This window comes from Ailuropoda melanoleuca, chromosome 1 (assembly GCF_002007445.2).
Source record: "Ailuropoda melanoleuca isolate Jingjing chromosome 1, ASM200744v2, whole genome shotgun sequence".
NCBI lineage: Eukaryota > Metazoa > Chordata > Mammalia > Carnivora > Ursidae > Ailuropoda > Ailuropoda melanoleuca.
In genome coordinates, this window is record NC_048218.1 from 124,497,502 (window position 1) to 124,521,608 (window position 24,107).

At 38.3% G+C, this 24,107-nt stretch overlaps 1 protein-coding gene and 1 long non-coding RNA gene across 6 annotated transcripts in view; one reads left to right on the forward strand and one right to left on the reverse strand.

Moving 5' to 3' along the window:
• On the reverse strand, positions 1–19,413 carry CBLL1 (Cbl proto-oncogene like 1). Of its 5 annotated transcripts, none has more exons than XM_034666400.1 (6): positions 19,112–19,413; positions 12,792–12,959; positions 9,439–9,536; positions 8,965–9,048; positions 5,809–5,882; positions 1–3,521 (listed from the first exon to the last, which is right to left on the reverse strand). In XM_034666400.1, the coding sequence occupies exons 1-6, from the start codon at positions 19,158–19,160 to the stop codon at positions 2,486–2,488; spliced, it is 1,509 nt and encodes a 502-aa protein (XP_034522291.1). In that variant the 5' UTR covers positions 19,161–19,413; the 3' UTR covers positions 1–2,485. The 5 variants fall into 5 exon arrangements, with proteins under 5 accessions (XP_034522291.1, XP_034522287.1, XP_034522304.1 ...); XM_034666396.1 differs by having other exon boundaries at positions 9,439–9,539; positions 19,112–19,411; XM_034666413.1 differs by lacking the exon at positions 19,112–19,413 and adding an exon at positions 18,134–18,479.
• The window catches only part of LOC117803372, a 20,436-nt gene continuing 14,131 nt past the window's right edge, over positions 17,803–24,107 (forward strand). The window contains exon 1 of the long non-coding RNA XR_004627167.1: positions 17,803–17,935. This is a non-coding gene — a long non-coding RNA (uncharacterized LOC117803372). The remainder of the gene's footprint in view (positions 17,936–24,107) is intronic.

A 24,107-nucleotide genomic window follows, 5' to 3' on the forward strand; every position in this document is an offset into this window, starting at 1 on the left:
TAGTATTTATGCTTCCATTTTATTGTTTTTAAGAATTAAACTGCCACCTCAGTAGTCTTAAGAGCAATATAATGAAACATACATACATTTAGTTTAGACTTATGTCCATCATAGCTTCAAAGGCTTCCCTGAAATAAGGCTGGGATTCACATCTTTTTCCTTAAGGAAAGAAACACTAACAGTAATTTTGTTATCCTTCTACCCACCCACCCTCATTCAAACAATAACTGGATGAATTCAAGTCTAACACCATTTAAAAATTTTGTCTGCTACAACACATTCATCTGATCCGCCTTCCTGCATAACACATATTTTAAACCTAACTGAAATCATTTTTTTAAAAGTCTACGAGAATTCTCTTAAACATGTGGAAGTTTATCATGATACTAATTGTCATGTCCAATACATAGGCTAAGTGGTTTCATACCACGTTCAACTCTAGCAAATTTCAATAAAAACAGGAGAGCTCCTCATAGATAGCTGAAAAGCTCTAAAGTGAATTTGGCTATTTTCTTATTACAAGAAAAAAGGATGGTATTGGATTTTCAACAGTAATATTTTAACAGCTCCTAAACAGGGGCATGAAAAGGAATCAAGTTTGCACCAGTCCGAGTACCTACAGTAATATGATAGAAGCACTCACCACCACCATTTCACACTAGTTCATACTTCACTCCCACGCTTCTAATACCAAGAATTTCTCACTAGATCTATTGCATTAACACTGGACTCTGAAATTACTAGATGTGAAAAATCACTCAAAAAAAAGCGTATTCGTTATTTTCAGCTGGTCAAGGCTGAAATGATCACTGATATGATCTCTAACTTCAGCTCTAAGTTCACAGATGCCTCTGCACCTGATGATCCAAGATGAGAAACTGTTTTTTTGCCTGTATCTGACAGAATTAAATGGTAAATTAGCCATCAGTTCACCCTTTGTCAAAAAGAAATGTTCTAAATTTATGCACTACAAACTAGTTAATAAATGATGTCTGCATACTACACTTTTTCATGTTTATATTATGCACCATTTTAGGGGGGAGGAAATACTTCACAGGGGTTTATTCAAAGGATATAAAATAATATCCTAAGAGTGTTGATTTATACATATGAGTTCTGTATAAAATGTTAAGTGGTCATCTTAGCTGGACTGTATAACAAGCCCCTATAATGCAAAAGCTGACTCTAAAGGCACCTTATAAAGCTCTGAAATTCACAATTTAGTCATTACTTTGCTCCAATACAAAATCATCTGGTAGTCTGCACTGCTGACTCCATTTTAAAACGTTCCAAATTTTATAGTGCTTAACCAATAAAAGGAATAGGAAATAATTAATAGCTTTAAAATTTCAAGTTAGAGAAAAAAACCTTATCACACAGTAATGAAACCTGAGCAACGCAAGTTTGTGATTACAAGAACGTCCTTCATTAATACAGTATTCCTCGACGGCATTCAAATTGTACTTTAAAGCCCAATAGACAAGAACCCACTCAAAGCACAGATCAAACTCTACCAGGAAATGAGGAATTATACAAAACCTATTCAGCCCTAAATATTTAGTTAAAGACAATGAGCAGAGTAGAACACACTTCATCTAAATAACACAATTTAAACAGTTCTATAAAATAATGTTACTTAAGATTAGTAAATGTGGTGCATCATGTGATTCCAACCATTCGGTAAAAAGCATTAACAAGTAACAGTATCCCCCAACAGCTTGGAGCCTGCAGAGTCAATTGCTTTGGCCATATATTTCCAAATAATTACTAATGCCTTTTAATATTACAAACATAAACATGGAATTCCAATGTATTTTGGTGCTCCTGAGGCTGCCTAAAAATGAAAAGGCATCCAAGTGAAGTGCATTATATACTTAATATACCTCAAAATTTCAGTGCCTAAAATGTGAAATAATTCTCTACCATTTAACAGTCTGCCTTACAGTAAATTCTAGTAGATTTTTACTTTTAGGATTTTATTGTAACTTTGGGAAATTAGTGGTAAAACATATGGTTTTAAAAAACAGTATGTGGCTGCACTTAAATTCACATAAAAATAGCATTTTTACAACCATTTTGAAATTTAATCCTCTTACACAGGTTAACAAAATGTATCACAAGAAAAACTAAACATTGGATTTAACAAAAGCCGTATTTTTGAAAATGGAACAATGAAAAATTCTTCTCAATTTTTTTTTACAAATGGTCACCTCTGGGTCAATTTACCACACTAGGGGAACAAAGTTGTTAAAATATAGCCGTGCTCAACTGAGCCACTTATCTGCACTACAGTATAGTACTTGAAATCAATCCTAAGGTCAAGATTTAAAACCATTTTAAGAGACGAGACCCTAAGTGTTTTACGGTCACCTCAGTAAGAGGTATTTTTCCTTCCCCAAAACAGTCAAAGCTTAATTAAAAGATTGACTATACATAGTTTGTTTTTTTTTTTCCTCATCATATCTTCAGTTCAAAGTACTATTAATCATTGGTAATACGGTCTATATCTTGTCTGATCTGGATGATGTGGTCCAGGAAGTGGGGTTTGAGAAGGCGGACCCTGCATTCGTGGAGGAGGAGGTGGCCCTCTTGGTGCAGGCCATATACCAGGACTCATTCCCCCTGGTTGTGTAAATGGAGGGCTCAGAGTTCCTTGATCTTCAGTGAACTGGGGTAAAGAGTTAGGATTGTAATGGTGAGGAGGGGGTGCAGTTACAGGTGGACCACCATGCTGCGGTGGGGGAGGTCCTGGAGGAGGATGATTCATATAAGGTGGCATCTGGGCAATAATATGTCCAGGGGGAGGGGTGATTGGTGGTGGAGCAGAGGTCATTGGTGGAGGTGGAGCTTGGCTGTAAACCAAGTGAGGAGTGCCTGCGGCCTGGGGAGGATGTGGCATTGGATGGCTTATTGGTGGTGGAGGAGGTGGGGGTGGTGCATAATGTTGCTGTGGAGGCATAATATGATGAGGGTGCGAGACCACTGGTTGACCCTGATATTCAGGATGGTGGTGAGCAGGTGCTGGGGCAGGAGGTGGTGGTTCTCTAGCACCTGAATTTGAGTCATCCTGAATAGGGACAGTTATCAAATTGCTGTGTTTTCTTGTGGAGATACGAAAGGTTTCCTGACTGACCGAACGAGGTGGAGGCGGAGCCATGGCCAGCTCTGCAGGAGGAGCACGGATATCCTCGTGTGGCTGATTATAGTGCTCGTGTGGCACGTGTTGCAAAGGAGGTGGTGGCATCATGATGTGCTGCTTTGGCGGAATATGGCTCATATGGTGCTTGTCTGGCGGCATTATAAAACGCTCGGGGATTTCGGCGGGTGGTGGGGCAATAGGAGGATGAACGTTTTCAAGTGAAGCACGGGTAACAGGTTTTCCAGCTCTCATATGGCGGTGGTTGATATGAGCCTGTAAGTCTCTCTGAGACAAGTATGTTCTCTTGCACCCTTGAACAATGCTACACATGAAGAGAGAACCTCGTGTACACTGCTCGATTCGCTGCACAGGATCACTACAGCTAAATTAGAAGGGGAAAAAATTGATTTACTGAAAGCAGACTATAAAAATAATGCACATAACTTCACAGATAGGCCTGTTTTTAAAATCACTTGTGGAAAACATTGCAGAAGTTCCCAATTAAAAGCTATAGTTACTGTAAGTGAAACCTTTAATCTCTCCCACTCTGTGGTCTGTACCCTATTAAGCATCAGCTTTTCCACCAAACTCAGAACTCTTAATACAAGAAAACATTACAAGTACTCATCAAACAGAGTATGTTTTAGGAAAAGACCTATTCTTCCTAAGACCTAGAATGATCTGGTCGTCTCAAACAACTCTACGCTTTGCATCCATTTGCAAAAATATCCAGAAAGGATAAACCAAAGATCTGTCATAGTCATGGAATCCAAACTTGTTCGGTATTTACTGAGCAATAAGTACGTGCTGAGCAAACAACACGAAGTACAAGATGCTGCAAGGACTACGAAAATGCATGAGATCAACCTAATCATCAGGGTTCCTAACACTAAACAACGTAAACAATTTAAATTCAAACCCTGACTATCCAGAATCCCTTAAGAAGAATTACCAGACAATTTTACTACCAAGAAGTATTACACACTCCCTTCTAAACTGCAAGCACTAAAGTTAACCAAACATTTTCTTAGTGACTCAGGGTCAAAATGATAACTCTTCTTCATTCACTGTATTTAATCCACACTTGCCTTTGGAGTCTTTTTGAAATAGAGGGAAGAGGACTGCACCAGGTATCAGAAGAACTGGGGTCAAGCATTGGCTCTGTAAACTTGGAGAAGTCTTTTAATCTTTTTATTTCTTCATCTGCAATATGGGGTTAAAACATGCACTCTACCTAACTCACAATGTTTTTTGTTTTGTTTTTTTTTTTATCTAATTTGCCCTACTTAAAAGAATATCCTGGGATAAATGAAACAATGAAAGTGACAGGACTGAAACACTAGTTAAGTACTACGTATGCACAGATATAAGCTACGATCATTGAATATGTGTGTCGGGTCATCTGAGACTATATTAAATGGCTCTATATTCTTGATTTTGAGTTGTGTCCACATTTCCATCCTTGCCGTAAGGCTGGTACTCCTCGATCCTAGCAGGCTTCCCATGAGTGGCCACTTGGCAAAGTTCTCATTTTTTGCTTCTTATTTGCTATAAACTCAGAAATATCTCTACAGTAACATGATGTAAGGCACTTTGTTTTGGGTGATACTTAAAAGCAACAGTATACAATATTTACATTAACTTGTGTTGCCATTTCTTCACTTCCTAATTTGAGTCTGTTAAGCCAGACAGGCTTATGTTCTCAAATAGCTAAGGGCCAACCAGTGAGGCACTTACTGGGGGGATTACACTTAATATCTTGAAAACTAAATTCCCTTTTAAATATTAACATTAGAACACTTAGTGAATCATCCTTTTTCTCTCAGTGATGCCAATCTTCCTACACCATAAAAAGAAATCATCCCCTACAACTGTCCATAATTCTGTTATCAACCAATACTAGCAAGCTTAGGATAGTTTCTGACACAGGTTCTAAAGTCTCAGAAACCTATAGCTCTTCCAAGGAAGTTTGTCTCAAAGCTTTCTCAAGCCTTCTATCAGGGGTTCTAAACGGATATAAAAATTCCTAATTCATTCTGGATCTTTCAAGACCATCCCAAACTGGATCAATATCAACCAATACCTCTAGATCTTCTTCATAACTTTTCCGAGCTGGTGATGGGGTTCTAAGATACACTTGAGACATAAATAATAAGATTTGAAGATAATAAATAAGAGCTTATACTTAACATAGTACTTATTATATTTTAGGTACTACACATACACAGTTTGGTTCTAACAACAACACAGGAGGTAGATACTATTATTAGCTCCATTTTACAGATGAAGAAACAACCTGTCACATAGCTAGTAAGTGGCAAAATAGGGATTTGAAGCCAGGAATTCTAATTCCAAAATCTCTGTTCTCAATCACTGCTTGAGTCTCATCAGAAAAAAAAACAAAAAAAAACCCAAAAACTATTTTGGTTTATAGCCCTAATTTTGTGATGACAAATATATTTGTTTTGGCCAATATGAATGGACAGATAATAGCTACCTAGCCCTATCCTAAGGAGAAGGGTAAGGCCGACTCTGGGCTCACAAAGAAAGATTAGCCCTGTCTGCATATTTGATATCCTGCTGCTGACTTACATCCTACCCTGACCTTTAACCTAGATTACAACTCATCCCATCACAAACTTTATTATTTAAAAATGTAATAATCTTACCCTGGACACATCTTATCTCCTTTTTTTTCATGTAAAATAGCACAGTCATAGCAAAAAACATGCTTGCATGGAATCTGTGAACAGAGACATATTAGTTAAGCACACCAGAATTTAAAATATTTCCATAAAAAATAACTGTAAGCACAGTAACTTAGATACAGAAAGCACCTGAGAACTATTCATCAAAGTAAACATCAGAAAAGCAACAGTTAACCTTTTTCAGTAACAAAGCCCTTTGAGAATATAATGAAAACTTTGGCCCTTTCCCCAGTAATGGTACACATGTGCATCTGCTTACACTCTCTGGAAGTATAAATGCTGTGAGTTTCATCCTGTGGTTCCTAGCATGTAAAGCTCCTAAAGAAGCCCATACTATCCAAAGCAATCTACACATTCAATACAATTTTTCACAGAACTAGAACAAAAAATGTCCTAAAGTTTGTATGGAACCACAAAGACCCTGGATAGCCAAAGTAATATTGAGAAAGAACAATTTTGGAGGTATCACAATCCCAGATTTCAAACTAAACTACAAAGCTGTAGTAATTAAAACGGGATGGTACTGGCACAAAACAGATACAAATGAATGAAACAGAATTGAGCCCAGAAATAAACCCACGCTCATATGGTCAATTAATCTACAACAAAGGAAGCAAAAATACGCAATGGGGAAAACGCAGTTTCTTCAATAAATGGTGTTGGGAAACTGGGCAGCTAGGAAAAGAATGAAACTGGACCACTTTCTTATACCATACACAAAAATAAACTCAAAATGGCTTAATGACCTACAGGTATGACCTGAAACCATCAAAGTCCTAAAAGAAAACATAGGCAGCAATTTCTTGGGACAGCAATCTAAGCAACATTTTTCCAGATGTCTCCTCAGGCAAAGAAAATAAAAGCAAAAATAATTATCTGGGACTACAACAAACTAAAATGCTTCTGCACAGCAAAGGAAACCATCAACAGAGCAAAAAGACAATCTACTGAATGGGAGAAAAAATTTGCAAATGATATGTCCAATTAGGGGTTATTACCTAAAACACATAAAGAACTCATACAACTCAACACCAAAACAAACAGACAAAACAAATACCACCCAATAACCTGAATAAAAATGGGCAGAAGACCTGAATAAACATTTTTCCAAAGAAGAGATACACATGGCCGATAGGCACGTAAAAAGATGCTCAACATCACTAATCATGAAAGAAATGCAAATCAAAACCACAATGAGGTATCACCTTACATCTGTATGAATGGCTTGTATCAAAAAGACAACAAATAACGTGTTGGTGAGGATGTGGAGAAAAAAGAACCCTCACTGCACTGTTGGTAGGAATGTAAATTGGTGCAGCCACTGTGGGAAACTGTATGGCAGTTCCTCAAAAAAACTAAAACTTGAGGGGCGCCTGGGTGGCACAGTGGTTAAGCGTCTGCCTTCGGCTCAGGGCGTGATCCCGGCGTTATGGNAGTACCATACGATCCAGTAACTCCACTTCTGGGGATTTACCTGAGGAAAATGAAAACACTAACTCGAAAAGGCATATGCACCCTTATGTTTACTGCAACATTATTTATAATAAACAAGATATGGAAGCAACCCAAGTGTCTAATGATAGATAAATGGATAAAGAAGATGTGGTACATACACACAATGGAATATTTAAAAATTACAATAAAAATAATACAATAAAAGTAAATAATACACATAATAAAAATGCAAATAATACAAAAATACACTTAAAAAGAATTACATCTTGCCATCTGCGACAATGTAGGTGAACCCAGAGGGTGTTATGCTAAGTAAAGTCAGCCAGAGAAAAACAGAGGCGCCTGCATGGCTCTGTCAGTTAAATATCAGACTCTTGATTTCCGCTCACTTCAGGATTTCAGGGTCATGAGACTGAGCTGCAGCAGGGAGTCTGCTTGAGAGTCTCTCCCTCTGCCCTCCACCCCTCCCCGAACCCTGCTCATGAGCACGGTCTCTCTGAAATAAATAAATCTTAATAACAAAACAAAACAGAGAAAGACAAATACCATATGATTTCATTTACATGTGGAATGTAAAAAACAGAACAAACACAGTAACAAGATAAACAGTCATAAATACAGAGAACACATTAGTAGTTGTGGCAAAATAGGTGAATGTGATTAAGAGGTACAAACTTCCAGTTATAAAACAAGTCACAGGAATGAAAAATACAGCATAATCAATATTGAAATATAGTCAAAAACAGTGTAATAACTTTGTGTGGTGAAAGATGGTAACCACACTTATCATGGTGAGCACAGTATAATGTATGTAATTGTCTAACCATTATGTTGTACACCTAATACTAATTTAATGTCAACTATACTTCTATTAAAAATTTAAAATTAAAAAAATAATTTAAAAAAAGCTCCCAAAGAATACCATAACCATGTTTTATCTTATCCTGTTCCTCCTGAAACTATTCCAAAGCAATAAAAACAGGTATCTCCTATATTTCATATAAGTAGCATTTTTCTCTGGCAGTTAATGAACTTATAAAAATTTAAAAATAAATCAGAAGGACACAGTAAAATGATGTTAAACCATTTTAAAATTCACAATCCATTACTGTTATTTAGTTATGTTACACAGCAAAGCAAGAGTGTAAAATATATGCCCTCTACCAGCAGATATATTACTGAATTCAATTTTTTTTCAAACACAAATGTAAACTATCTTTTTTTAAGGGAGGATGTGTCACAATTACTATAAAATTACAGCTCGGGGGTTGTTAATTGTTTTTAATGATTAGAATTCAATTCTCCAAAATTCTAAGTATTAGTTTTACATTAATAATTATGGCCTTCAGAAACGAGTAATAACTGATTTTATTCTTTAAACAAGAAAAAAACACTTTTCCTTAATAAACTATAATAAATGTATACTAACAAGTATCACACAGTCCAAAGAAGTAAGTTTTCAGAAGTTAGTTTCCTTAGCATTTTTTAAGCAATTCAAGAATTTGTCAATATCCCAAAATTTCCCTTAGCTATTTCATACTTATTTAAAAATGTCACGAACTTAGTCATTAAACAGTGATAAACTTATCTACTTAAATTTCAGAATCCCATCTCTATGCAAATGTTTACATTTACTAAAACATTTAATTTAGTAATACTTACCATTCGCCCATAGATTTTAATAGGTAATCCACATTTGTCACAGAAATGAACTGGTGTATCATCCTTTTCACCTAAGATATTTATCTGTTGAAATGATATAATTAATTTCCTTTTAAAGCATTTCTAAAAATTATAAATAATTTATGCAATGGACTGATTAGTATTTATAAAAGTTATTAGAACAATTAAAGGTTTCTTGGTATAATTCCCATATATTCCACATCATTAGTTGTGCCACTGTTAGCTTTTTATTCCTCTTAGTGTTTATGGTTATTGACCTTACTGAAAATGACTTCAAATTATTTTTGAAAATAGTGGAAACAGGGCATTACTAAACAAATCATTTGAGTGTTCTAAGAAGTGTGATATTACAGCTATCACAAGTTCATACCATTCTTTAAGTATTCTGATTGTTCTAATAAAATATTTAAGATATTTCATTGTTCTAATAAAATTTTTTATTTTTAGTTATACCTGGAAGTCCCAAAAAAGGTGTCCAGGAAATCTTCGCTGATTTCCAAACAGTTCGCCTCCTTTACAGTCATATCGTTCTTCTTCATTATAATCAAATCCTTCTGAGAAAAGAAAGTGTTAAAGATTAACTTTTCAAAGCCTAAATTTCATTTTGGAAGTACATGTACATGGTACCACAGACATGTTCACTGAAAAGCCTATCTGATCCCTTTCAAAGCTCTTCTAAGGACAAGATAATCAAGACTAGTTTGAATAGAGTTTAAAATATCAGCCAGAAATTATCTTGGCGACTATCTAGTCCAACTCTCTTACTTCACAATTGAGACTACTGTAGTATGGAGACCCGTAATAACTCAACACTTTGGTGGTAGAGCCAGGAACAGACCTCAGAACTCTTCACTCCCATTCAAGTGCTCTTATTAACTTATCAGACTATCTCTAGTACAAAACTTCACTAATTACCATCATCACACTTGTTGCACAAACTTTTAAGATACTGATCACCACTTATTCTAATCTTCCTACAAAAGTGGGACCATGCTGCAAGAGGCTGATTTTATTGCCAAAAGTATACAATGGAAACAAAGAATTCTGCAGATTTTCTTCTTACAACTTAGTAAATTAGGTATCCTCTCCAGTCTTAAAACTGAGCCCGATTTTAGAAACATATTCATACTTCATTCTTTCAGTTAAAACCTCTCCCTGGTTTATCAACCAAACAGCAGAAGCCATATCATATCTGATCACAAGTATCCTCCTCCACGCTGCATATACCGATAAAGCCATGAAGATCAAACAGGCTCAATTTCTCTGACCCTGATCGTAATCTTCTCATCTTATACAAAAGAACAGAAAACCAATGGATAGTCTGATGGTAATTCTAGGTAGAATCCGATTACCTAAAGTAAAGCTGAGAAGACACATCTATCCCTCCAAAATGCCAGGCTTCTCATGTCTCTTTTCGCCCTAGAACTGGTAAACAGAGTAGCCCAAGCACAGAAGTTTTAACTTCACCCACATGGCTACATTACAGCACCTGCATATTGGTGGGCACATGGACATACACACAAATACAATGATGCAAGAATTTTTTGAAGCTGATATACACACTTCAGGACACTGCTAATTATCTCCAAAACAAGTAGAGTTCAAAGAGTGTTCTTATAAAGTTACAAATGAGTGACCACAGACTCTTATATGGCTCATTTATACCTTATAAAAACTGCTATCATCTAAAACTCAAAATAAGGAAAATCAATTTCTCTTATTTATCTAAAATGCAGAAAATTATTGCACAAAATAATACACAAGGAAATGAGGAGCACATAATCATTTTTCAACCTGTACTCCTATCCTTAAACTACATATTATATGTATTCATATAACTATATCAGCACCCAAAACTCCCTATTTTTGATCAGTGCCTAGGAAAAACACCAATCACTTATTATTTTTTTTACCCCAAATAAGTGAATCTAAAGTATTCAAAAATTACCTTCAGCCTCAGTTTGCTCTATTAAGAAAGAGAATGTAACAGCAGTTCCCTCTAGAAAAGGATGTGGGCTTGGGGAGAGGAGAGGGAATGAAGGGATATCTGAGAGGAAGAGGCTAGAAGGGGGTTTTTAGCTTTTTTGCCTTGTTCGGATTATTACAACAAGAATTTATTTCCATATTACTGTGTAGTCTTTAGAAATTATTAAATGAAACCAAAAGACCAAAGAGAGGGCACCCTACATTATGGACAGTGCAGCAGCCCTAAGTTGCTACCATTACGATTTATAACATTTGACTTCAAATGCGCTTGTTCAGATGGGGAGAGATACCGTACAATAAAAGGAACCATAATATGAGGTATAATTAAAACATTTTAATTCCAAAAAGAAATACAGACAGATTGCTGGAACAGAACAGAAAATTTAGAAACAGACATAAGTCATTTAGACCTTTAATGTACGATAATGATGGGATTCATATTCGGCACAGAAAAGACAGATCATTCAATAGGTGGGACAAATAGCCAGCTGTTTTAGAGAAAAAATACACAGAGCCAAACTCCACTTTATTTAATAATGAAATATATGTGCATAAATGTTCCAATGCCAGCTAACTTTTCCTGTAAAAGGCTAGATAAGTGAATATTTTCAGCTGTGCTGGCCTCTTGTAATTATTCAACTATGCCATTACAGTGTGAAAGCAACCATGAATAGTACTTAAATGAATGGGCATGGCTGTGCTCCAGTAAGACTTTATAAAAACTGGGCTGGATTTGGTCCACAGGCCATAGTCTGCTGACCCTGTACTAAAGGGTAAGATGGGAAAACTATGCTATGCTCATGAAACAGGGGAAAGGCCTTTCTAAGAATTTTATAAAACCCAGAAGTCATAACAGAAAAGACAGGATTGGTAGCTGACTACACAGAATCTTCAAACTTCTCTACAATAAAAATTGTATATATAAAATGCAAAAGATAAATGGTGAATATACACAACATAACACAAGGAGCCGATTTGTACAATTTGTAAAGAACTCATAGAAAATCAAGAGAAAGACAAAACAGAAAAAAAATGGTTAAAGGATATGAACAGGTAGATCCCAGGCAAAAGAAATGACCAATACTATGAAAAGATATATACACAACCCCACTCATAATTAAAGAAATGTATATATCAAAACAAAAATTTTAAAAGGTCAATAGTTCCAATAGTGGTGTGTGGGAATATAAACTGATATATTTTTTTGAAAAGCTATTTGACAATATCCGTTAAATTCTAAGTTAAAAAATACCCAAATCATGCAAAGTTTAAATCGACACCAAGTATACATGCTAAGCTGTATGTACAAAAATATTTACTACAACATTGTTTTTAACAGCAAAAAAGTTAGAAAAATTATTCAATTATGGCATATCCATAAAAAAATCTAAACCTGTTTTCTTAAATGAGTACATCTGTACACACTGATAAACAGCAAAATTTCAAATGCATCTTACATGCAAAAAGGGCAGTTATACATTAAAACGTTACTATAAAAAATTATTTTGGTGAAGTATTGTCAAGGTAAAGGAACAAATTTTACTTTTAATATTATGCTCTCTGCAATATTATTTAGGTGTTTTTTTTTTTTTTTTAACAACAGGCAGTGTTACTTTCTATAACAAAAGAAAAAACCAAAAATACTATAAAGGAAGAGAAAAAGTACATGCCAAAACGAGAAGTCAAACAAAAAGACTAAAAAATGAAGCAGTAAGATACAAAAAGATCTTAAGTAAATAAATAAATAAGACCACATGGATAATTTGGTGGAATGAGATACAAAAGAAAGACTTTTGGACTTGTCAGTTTAAACAAATTACCTTCATCACCAGGTGGAGCCTTTGCAGGCATCCTGTTTATAGTCCTTGGAGTTCGAGGTGCAGTTTTGGCTTTGTTCCCTTGTTTGGAGATGAGCTTTATAGGAATTCGTCTTCGAACATCAAGACCACCCAATGATCCAGAACTATTAGTGCCTTGTAACTCATTATCTACGTCAGAAGAAAAAAGTTGTAATTTCTTTTAGTTTTCCTTTTTTGAAGATTATTCTGCCACAGGTACTAAAGTCATATACCCAACATTATTAAGGGCTAAATATCTGGGCTCTGATTTCAAATATTGTTATATAAGTTTAAACACTGATTTTCTCTGTACTGGATAAAACCTTAAAGCAATGCTTTTTGAGACATAGAACCCTTTAAAAAGTTGACAAAAGTTATAGAACCTCTCCCTAGACAATAAAAATTTTCATGATTCCAGAAGAACTTACAGAAAACATAAAAACTCTTCATAAGCCCAAAATAAGAACTTCCATCTTTACTAGAAGAGATTTTTTTAAAAGAAAAGAAAGAGGAAGAGGAAGAAGGAGGAAAAGAAAGAAAACCATCCCTATTATCCACCAAGCACACAAAACACTTGTTAAGTCAGTGAAGTGAATCTACATTAGGACAATCAATAAAACAAAACACAAAACTAATACTGACAATGGCAAAATTAAATAAATACTGCATTTGAAAACGAAGTTAGTTTTAAGGAAGGTGATTATTTTCGTAAGTGTAAAATGGTTTTTCTCAAAAGTATTCAAGAATAGCAAAAATTATTATACCATTTAAGAGCAGAAACATGCAATAATGCATTTGTGCTATAACTTTTCTAGATATATAATGCGAGTGTGTTATTCTAAGCAGCATCTTAATGGAAAATTAGAGTTTAGGAGGATGCAAGATTTCTGTGATTAAACTGGAGCTAAACAAGGGACACTTTCTAAGTCCCTGCTTGTTATTAGCTATGAAATAAATTAACTCATTTCTCATGAGTGATAAAAGCATTATTTCATAGAACTGACTCCATCTGAAGGTTAATAGACTTCCTTTATTTCAAGTATATGACAAAATATTGTAATACAGAAAATAATCACCTTTACCTACTAAAGACAAAAAGGGAAATGCCCTAAAATAGGAAATGCAAATAAAATAATTTTTAAAAATAGTAATGTTTTAAATGTGGCAAATTATTGAACTGGCCCCGCAGGAGATAGTACAATCTAGATTGATAGGCACACTGTTCACACTATATTCAATAAAGCCAAATTTGGAAGTACTAATGACCTCCAAGGTACTCGGATCACAGACGCATGTTAAAGTCAATCAATCTGCACTCTTTCTGAACAATATTTATTTAAGTTTTATTTATCTAAGTAATCTCTATACCCTACATGGGGCTCGAACTCACGACCTTGAAATGAAGAGTCGCATGCTCTTCTGTCAGAGCCAGCCAGATGCCCCTCTTTCTGAACAGTATTTAGAACAAAACTCAAAATAGGTCCTTAATCATTAATTTAAATATCTTTCAGTCTACTTTCTACTATTACTTTTACAATAGCTAACCCTCAAAGAAAAAATTCATGGAAAAGGGATTACATGGTTAGCTAAAAACTTAAGTTAGGATAAACCCAACCTGGTCAACTTTCAACACTTCACAAAATGTATTAACAAGTTGAATAATGTATTTCATCTGCTTCCATTCTAGTTATTTATGTAAAAGTACCTACAAGCAATATAATAGCCAAAGGACAGGCGTGAATCAATTTCTTTTTTCTTACTCAAAAGGTATTCCTGATTTTTCAATAAACTAAAAAAGCATATTATGTAGACAGATTTAACAGTTCAATGTTGTCCTTCAGATATTAGGACTAAACGGTTTTACCTAGGGGAATGACCAAAATACCAACACTTCATTACTGTAAATCCTTTTCCCACCACCCTGAACACATGTCACAACAGTTGCTTGCTTAATCTACCACAACTTTTAGGAAGTCCACTGCCTGTTAACACCTTGCCACCTACCTCACAGATGGCAAGCCCATAAACAAAGTACAGCATTTAAGAGTGACTGGGTTTGTCTTTTCTTTTTTTTTTAATTAAAAATCAGAAAATACAGTACAATTTTTTTTGAATATGCCAACTACAAATATAAAGCCCATAACCAAAAAAGTCCTTCGATGTTACACAGAAAACGAGAACTAAAGCTATAACTGGCCATTTATTTTTATTTTTTATTTTTTAAAAATTCTCCTTTTAAGTAATCTCTACATCCAATGTGAGGCTCGAACTTACAACCCCAAGACCGAGTCACATGCTCTACTGGCTGAGCCAGCCAGGCACCTCTTTAACTTTGAGGCCATTTAAGGTGAATCCACTTTTAAAAGGAATAACACTTTTATATTATAGTTTTTAAAAAATATATTCATTTAGAATTTTACCCTGAATTAAAGGAACCAAGAAATATTTTACAAAATTTAGATTTCAGTTACAACTAAGTGCTGATTCTTAGAACGAACAAAAAATGAATCAAGTGTTAATCGGAATTTCTTGGAGTAGTTTTTCCTGGCAAAATTCTTTTAAACACTACAAGATAGTCTTCATTGTTTGACTTTTCAGCATGATCATAAATACAGTCATGTTTGGGTATAATATTCAAGGATTCCATCAACTTCCCCAAAAGCCTCTCTTAATCCTTTGACATTAAATTCTTTCTTTTAAGATGCCTACCTAATCATAATGTCTTCAATCAACTGGCATTTCCTCACTTGCCAGTGATTTTATTTGTGCTTCAAATAGTTACCAAATTCATGTTTATAAATTTCAAGAAAACCTGAATCTTTTGCAAGGTTTATAATCACAATCAATATACAGCATGTGATCCCATTCCTGGTATGAAGCAAGGACAATGACTTATAACGAAATTAAAAGAATAGAAAAAGATGCGCCTGACTGGCTCAGTCAGTAGAACATGCGACTCTTGACCTAGGGACCTAGGGAGGCTGTAAGTTCGAGCCCCACAGTTGGGTGTAGAGCTTACTTATAAATAAAAAAAAAATAAAAAAATAAAAAGAATAGAAAAGGTGTAGCAGTGATATCTGAGTAGGAACTAATTTTTTAAGTGGTCGGCTCATTTGTGAATATTTTCACGTCAGGATGACCCTTTCCTTTCTTAGGCAACATTTTAAGTTAGAGAACTAGGATAATAAAAATACTCAGAGACACACCCAGCCACACTAAAACTTCCTAACATAACATCCTCTAAACTGTGGAAGGGGCTTGACCCCCAATTCTAGTAATAGGATCTAATGAGAAGTGTTTTGCTAGAGCTGTACGTTTGCTACTCTAACACCAAGGTCCCAGAGTTTCAATTCTACAAAATTTCCAAATACTACAGTTCCTTACAGCCTGGTTCTCCACCCTCTTCTCCCGTTTTCTCCTTCATTGAATGATCTCATCCATCCTCATTCCTTTAAATATTAGCTATATGGTCCTAAGTCTCAAATTTTTATTTTTCAACCCAGATCTTTCCTCTGATCACCTACCTGACATCTCCCCTTATATGTCCCAGTACACAGTTCATACTTAGGAGTCCAAAATCTTGTTCCCAAGTTCCCAAGTCTCACCTTTACCACTTAAAAAAAAAAAAAAGAAAGAAAAAGTCTGTTTTCCTCCCAAGTTTTCCCCAACTTAATCACGGGCACGACCTAGCTGCTCAAACCAGAAACCTAGGCATCCCTCCTTTCTCTCACAAAGCTCCTATTGGAGTTCTACCACCAAAATATTGAATATGCACACTCCCCTTTTCCCTAAACCAAGCCAACTTCACTAAGCTGAGCCTCTCTTCTTGTCTACTGCAATCGCCATCTAAACTATTTTCTATTATTCTTCCCCCCCTCTCTTCCATGGACAACCTACTGTATTTTTAAAAGAAATTATGTTCCTCCTGCACTCCTGCTCAATGGTTTCACACTTCACTTAAAATACAATCAAGGCTTTCAAAGTCTTGTAGGATCTGATTCCTGCCTTCTTTTCCTATCTCTTAGGGCTCTTTTCTTCTTCCTAAGCTGCAGCTGACTGACCTCTAAATTTTCCCTCCTCCAAGTCTTTCTATTTGCTAGAAATGCTTTCTTCCTAATTCCATGGATGGCTTCTTCTCATCCATCATATCTCAGCTTATAAATACTACCTTTACAGAAAGACCCTCCCTGACCACTCTCTCGGACGCTTCCTCCTATTAAGTCTTTCCCACAGACACTTTTTTTTCAAAGCACTCATCATGATCTCTAATGTTTAGGTTTTTCAAAAAACACTTTTCTATCGTGTCTTCCGCAACAGAATGTAATCTCCATGGGGTCAGGAACTCAGTCCGTCTTGTTTACAATTCCATCATTCCGTCTCCAGGCATACAGGTATCTAGCATATATTATGCTGACTAGCACTCACTAAATTCTATACAAAGAGATATATTTTTATGTCTATACGTACAAAATTAAGTAGGTATTTGATGACTGAGAACATCCTAACCAATACTCGATATAAGGAATATCCTTTTTTCCTACTTAGGATATGGCTGATAAAACTGTACAGAACACTAACTCCAAGTGCACTCATTCAATATCCAAAAACCACAAAGAAGAAAAAGCCAAACAACACATAAGGAAGAGCGGAGTCATTCTTACTTGGTGAAAGAGATGAGAATATCTTGAATTTAAGCTCTCCTTTGTAAACGCCCCCAAATGATGAATAAGGACAACCGAAGCGCGGGGCATGCTTTGGGCTCAGGCAGAAAAGCCGCTGAGAGTATGATTCCGAAAACCATATCCGACTCCCTTCTCCCACCTCTAGTCCATGAAGGACCGGAGAGACAATAACGACCGGCAGTGACCACCGCAGCACCCGCCCAAGGCTGACTGAGACAGCAGGAAGTCTCCAACCCACTCCCGCGCATCGACTCCCAGCGTAATGAGGCTTCCCCGACTCTGAGATTGGAATCTACCCGCCAGTCCCCAACACGCAGAGGAGAGCACCCGGGATGAGAAAAAAAGGAGCCAGCGCTCTCTCGTCCCCACGAGGCCCGCGCCGCCCACCGTCGGGGCTGGGAGCTCAACAGAACCAGAGAAGCGGCTATTGCCGGCACCGAGGCTGTAGGTACCACACCGGACGGTAGGCCGGGAAGCAGCAGGCCCCTGTGGGGCACGGGGAGGGGTCTGTGAGATTTCTTTCTCACCGCCACACCCCAGTGCTGTAGGGCGAGCGTATCCCCTCTCTGTCCGCTGGACAACCAGTCCCAGGCCGGCCAAGGGGGCATGGAACCGGGACCCCCACTGCCTCCGCCTCCTTACCAGTGTGATCCATGATTCGGCTCGCAGGGCACAGTGGGAGCGGAAGTCAACCGCGCCGGAGTCGCAGGGAGCGCGTGCGCTTTACCTTCCGGAGCCCGGGAGGCGGAAGTGCGGCCAATTTGCCGCGGCTTTGGCCTCCCCAGGTTTCCTTGTCTCTTATCCACTACCCAACTCCGGTGAGGGAGTTAGGCATACTTCGAGGAGAGAGTGACAAAGAGGTTACGCGAAGAGCTTCCAGGTCGCGGTTGCTAAGCCTTCTCACGTGCTCCGAGAGAGTAGCCTTTAACTATGGAAAGGAGACCCACAGGAACTGGGGAGGGGGAGAGCAGTAGCAGCCGGAGGAATAAGCTCACGGCAGGTAAGGCGGCTGCCCGCTTCCGCGGAGCGTTGACTTCTGGGACCTGTAGTGCGCTGGGGCTCCGCAGCCGGCCAGGCCCATTGCGCAGGCTCGTACGTTGGGCTGGCCCCACCTCGGCGGGCGGAGTAACGGTTTGGAATCCCCCGGAGTGCGCGAGCGCCTGTCTCCTCCACCCGGTGCTGGGAAAATGTAAACACGCGCGCTCCGGAAGGCGTCCTCCAGTGGGAGGTTGCCCAGGGGATGGCTGAGCTGGGAGAGAAGAGAAAGGCTCTGGGCTTATTGTCTAAATTTTGCTTTGTCCTGACGAGCTCTGCAGACCCATGCAGAGCCGACTTGCTATATACCCCTTTTCCCACCGCTTAAGTTTCTAGCAGTTGAAACACAGAACGCTTGACTAGCACTCGTTTTTTAGACCTGGGAGCGCCCTGGCCGCCTAAGGGTGCAGGGGACCAGCAGCTGACCCTCCGGCGGGGGACACCGGCAGGAAAGTGCGGAGCTGAGCCCGAGCCGGGGATGCACGCGCAGGGAGGCGGCGAGAGCGGCGGGGCTGCCCGGAAGGGAAGACGGTGAAAAGGAAAGGCCTAAAATGAGGAAGAGAGAGTTAGCACAACAAGCAGTACCTAGTTCCAGTTCTTGGTCCCCGGGGGTTGTGGTTGCGGCTGCCTTCATCGTCCTCAGCCAAAACAAAGGAAAGTGCCACAGAGTGGTTCCTGGGGACTTTTCAGTGCGGTCTCCACCTCGCCGACTTGGCTCATTTGTGTCCACTCCCTTCTCCAACCCTTTACACTTGGTGCTTTCGCAGGAGTAGAAAGGAGCACAATTAGGAGAAAACACGAGCTTGGGAGCCGAGGGATTTGGGTTCTATTCCTGTCGTCCCTTGGTGACGACATCATTACCTTGGGTTGTTCACGCTTTCAGTGCCAGAGTTCCTGGATCAATAGAAGATGATTATTATATTGCCCTCCTAATAGAAATGTTTTCGCGGTACTGAATTCTGGATAAACGGTGTGCAGCGGTATGTTGTATGTATCGTTATGCAGTAACAGCTTTGAGTTATAAAGATCAGAGCTGTTAAGTGTTCTGTGGTATCTGGTGAATGTTTTACTGGGGTCTTTTAACTTCCCGCTATATCTGAAGCTTTATAAGCAAGTGTTTAGGTACAGTTACAACTAAGGATAGTTGTGAATCAGAGTTACCCCTGCTTTTGTTGAAATCTACATTTCTGTGTCAACAAGTGGTTTCCAAGATGCTTTCAATTGCTGGACTTATTTTTTGTTTTGGAGGTTGGAGGAAGTTTAACCACACCTTCACAGCTCTGTAAATACAGTGCTAATATGATCGGGCATTTTTCACCCATTTGAGGTACGGAAGGAGGTAGTTTTCACCTAGGAAGTGCTCTTTTTAATTTTTTTCCCTCTCCTCCTATTTACCTCTCAACCATACTTCAGACTAATGCAAATCCAGGTTCATAATGGTATCATTAGCCTCTGCTGATACTCATATTTAAAGAATTCGAATAAAAAAGAGCCTTCAGACTATATTTTACATAATTTAGTCTGTAAATCAGAAGTTGTGTCAGCATTTTATGGTGCATAAAATTATGAAAATTTACTGAGGGAGCACTCACTTATTTTAGATTTCCTGTTGATAAAATGTTAGACAAACATTTGTTGAATTATTTGTTTGACATCTGTTGCTTTCATGCACTGCTTGAAGCATCTGTGCTCTGTATTCATTTCCCCTTTAGCTGTAGTTGCCTCACTTTATCAGGCGGTAGCAGTGTGACAAATTAATCTGTTTACCTAAACTGATAAGTGAAATTATACATAGACTTTTATTTGATTACTGCCCTCTGGTATCCATGTGCTATAATCACAATTTATTAAAAGTTGACATTCTTAGTATGCTCTACATGCTTTCTATGTAATAATCGATTATTATTGATTGTTATTATATTTAAACAACTTTTATAAAATGGAAAAAATAAAGTTAGCAGCATGATTTAAAACAACAAAAAGTCGACATTCATATTTATTTTATAGCTTGGTGCTGTCCTAAGGTTTATAAAAACAAAACATCATAGTAATGGGTGATCTAAAGAACTGAGGTGCATATTTTCATCTTACTGACAGACCATCTGCTGGCCCATGAATTATAAGCTAATGTTTTTTAAAAGATTTTATTTATTTATTCAACAGAGATAGAGACAGCCAGCGAGAGAGGGAACACAAGCAGGGGGAGTGGGAGAAGAAGAAGCAGGCTCATAGCAGAGGAGCCTGATGTGGGGCTCCATCCCATAACGCCGGGGTCACGCCCTGAGCGGAAGGCAGATGCTTAACCGCTGTGCCACCCAGGCGCCCCAGCTAATTTTTTTTTTAAAGATTTTATTTATTTATGTGACAGAGAGACAGCCAGCGAGCGAGGGAACACAGGCAGGGGGAGTGGAAGAGGAAGAAGCAGGCTCCCAGCTGAGGAGCCCCATGTGGTACTCGATCCCTGAACGCTGGGATCATGCCCTGAGCCGAAGGCAGACGCTTAACGACTGTGCTACCCAGGCGCCCCTATAAGTTAATGTTTTAATAATCTTCCATTCACGTAGCACTGTTTACACTAAGAGAAAAATAGGGTGAGTATCAGAGAGCTTGTTTGGCTTATACTGTTGGTCCATGTTTGGGAATACTGAAAAATAAGGTATGATTGAACAGAACCTTGAAAAGTAGGATTCTAGAGTAATAGTTAAGAAAGAGCACATAGGGGTACCTGGCTGGCTCGGTTGGTGGAGCATGTGACTCTTGATCTCAAGGCCATGAGTTCAAGTCCCACATATGGCGTGGCATTCACATAAAAAATTTTTTTAATTACAAAAAAAGTACATAAACAAAACCTAGCATGATATATTATTCATATAAACAACATAGTTCAGCAAGATATATTTTTTAAAAATGAGCAGAACTTCAATTCGGGGGCGGGGGAAGGGAATCAATACTATTACCTATAAGAGAAGAACAGTTGACCAGGACGCCTGGCTGGTTCGGTTGGTGGAGTGAGCAACTCTTACGCTTGGGGTTATTAAATTTGAGACCCATGTTGGGTGTAGAGATTACTTACAAATACAATCTTTTTAAAAAAAGAACAGTTGACCAGGAAGCCAGAAATCGCTGTGAGGTCCAAATGCTAGTTAGTATGAATAAACTGTTAGAGAAGAACTGATCAGAATAGTGTCCACTATATATTAAAAAGTTTGATAAGTAGGGGCACCTGGCTCGGTCGGTTAAGTATCAAACTCTTGGTTTTAGCTCAGGTCACAAGATCAAGCCCTGCGTCCGGCTTTGTGCTTAGTGCGGAGTCCGCTTGGGATTCTCTCTCCCTCACCCTTTGCTCTTCCCCCTGGTGCGCACACGCACACATTCTCTCAAATATATCTGTAAGGAAAAAAAGTTTAAGTAGAAGTAGATGGGAAAGGCCGTAGAATATAGTGATTAGGTAGATGAACGTGAGAGTTAAAGACTGGGGGTTCCAAGCCCAGTGCTGTCATTTCCCAGCTGTGAAACTTTAGGCAGATGACCTAATCTTTGTGGCTGACTCCCTTCCTTTGTAGAATGGGGATAACAATAGTACCTGTCTTTGGTGTTGTGAGAATTAAATGTTTTTATCAATCTAAAGTGTTTAGTACCCTCTGGCACACAGTAAGCCCTCATAAAATGGTAGTTCTTATAACCAGGGTAATTACTATTGTCATTGCTTCTTTTTTTTTTTAAGATTTTATTTATTTATTTGACGGAGAGAGAGACAGCCAGCGAGAGGGAACACAAGCAGGGGGAGTGGGAGAGGAAGAAGCAGGCTCCCAGCAGAGGAGCCTGATGTGGGACTTGATCCCAGGACTCTGGGATCACACCCTGGGCTGAAGGCAGACGCTTAACGACTGAGCCACCCAGGCACCCCTATTGTCTTTGTTTCTTAAGATTAAATGAGATAATACTTAGGATAGCAGCTGGCACATCATTAAATGAATATTAAATGTTAGCTATGATTTTATTATTACCTATAAAAAATGGATTGGAGATAGGTTTTGAAGATAGGGACAGTAGGGCTGATTTGAACCCATTAGCATACTGATACAGAAAGCGAAACTGATGTTTAGCTAAGATTCTGACTTCTCTGTATTGGAATCGGTTGAGAGATCTGCCCCTCAAACTGGGTTAGTAGCCAGCCTTAACTCTAGCCCCGCACAGTCCCAGTTTCCTCCTCTCCCTACCAGCTCTTGAAACCGAGCCCTAACACATTACCACAGCCAAGCCTTATCAAGTATGGCAGCCAGCTTTCCAAACACTGTCAAAAACTGGGCAAGAGACAATTTCAGGGAATAAGAACAAATTAAAGACTCGAAGGACTGAATATTGCTGATTGAAAGCATTCCCCCACTGTCATCCTTTGAGTCCTGGAAATATACGTGACCCAGTTGGATAGGAGGACTTCTAGAGAGGTCCTGCAGCCTCTCTACTCTTCTGAGAAGGCAGACTTTGCACTGGGTAATTGTTGAGCTGGATAGGCCTACTCCTTGCTCCAGAGCCTCTGCTAAGAGATAATTGCTTAGTTTTTTCTCTCAACATTTCTACTAAGCTTACTCTTGAAAGAATTCTTAGGATATTACACTGCTTGATAGCTACGCCATGTTTGTTAGCAAGCAGCCAGTGATATTGTTCCCTAGACCTGAGAAAGCCTTCATCCAAGGGCTCCCTGACCCTAAGCCCAGCTGCTACTTCCTGCCAGTTAGAAAGGGCTTTCACGCTTCCCCGGTATACATGGTTTGTAAATAGGCCCTGTTACTGCTTAAATAAATGTCTATCATTATCAGAAATATATTTTACATCATAGCCCAGTACATAACACAAACCCACAGACAGATCACACATGTGTCATAAAACTATGTTTACCCTTTACGCAATTCCCTCTGCTGTTTCTTTTCTCTCTGTCCCTTTAAAACGAATTGCTGGTTATGACTCACTAGTGAGTTGGAACTTAAGTTTGAAAACCACTGCTTTATATCCCCCATGGGTGTTTTGAAGAATTTATACTATTCTAGAAATGTCTGAGAGGAAAGATAAATCTTAACACCAGGAGGACTTAATTCTTGTGTGTCTGTGCAAAGGGGTGATGAGGAAGAAGATAGATATCTAAGACCAAAGAATGCCAGGAAACTCAAGAGCAAGGCTACTAGAAGTTTCTTTCCTGTAATTGGTAATAGCTACCTCCTCAGAACTGGGTCTCCAAATGAACAAAAACAATTTTTTGGCAGTAGATTGAACACCCACCTATACCTCAGTTGAGGAAAATGCTGGGCTTAGATTTGGAATTCTTCCTCCTACCTTAAAACCTACCTACCCATCAAGGCACTTGCTCCTGTGCCACTCTTTCCATCAAGCCGCCTCTGATTCATTCTAGCAACAGGTAATATATATAGTAGAGAAAGACTAGGAGCTTTGGAATCAGGAGAGTTGCGTTCCAGTCTCAACTCTCCCTGTGTTATTTTGGACAGTTACTGAAGCTTAATATCTGTATCAGTGAAATAAGGATAATGATCATTTTTTCTTGCAGAATTATTCTGAAGATGAAAGG

What these genes read in the sequence shown, in the direction of transcription:
- CBLL1 (XM_034666396.1), bottom strand. Translation starts at nt 19,160, where the DNA reads ATGAAGGCAGCCGCAACCACAACCCCCGGGGACCAAGAACTGGAACTA. An exon ending in GGACCAAGAACTGGAACTAG is followed by an intron (nt 12,960 to 19,111) that starts GTACTGCTTGTT and finishes CTTCTGACGTAG; the next exon opens with ATAATGAGTTACAAGGCACT. An exon ending in ACCTTTTTTGGGACTTCCAG is followed by an intron (nt 9,049 to 9,438) that starts GTATAACTAAAA and finishes TCATTTCAACAG; the next exon opens with ATAAATATCTTAGGTGAAAA.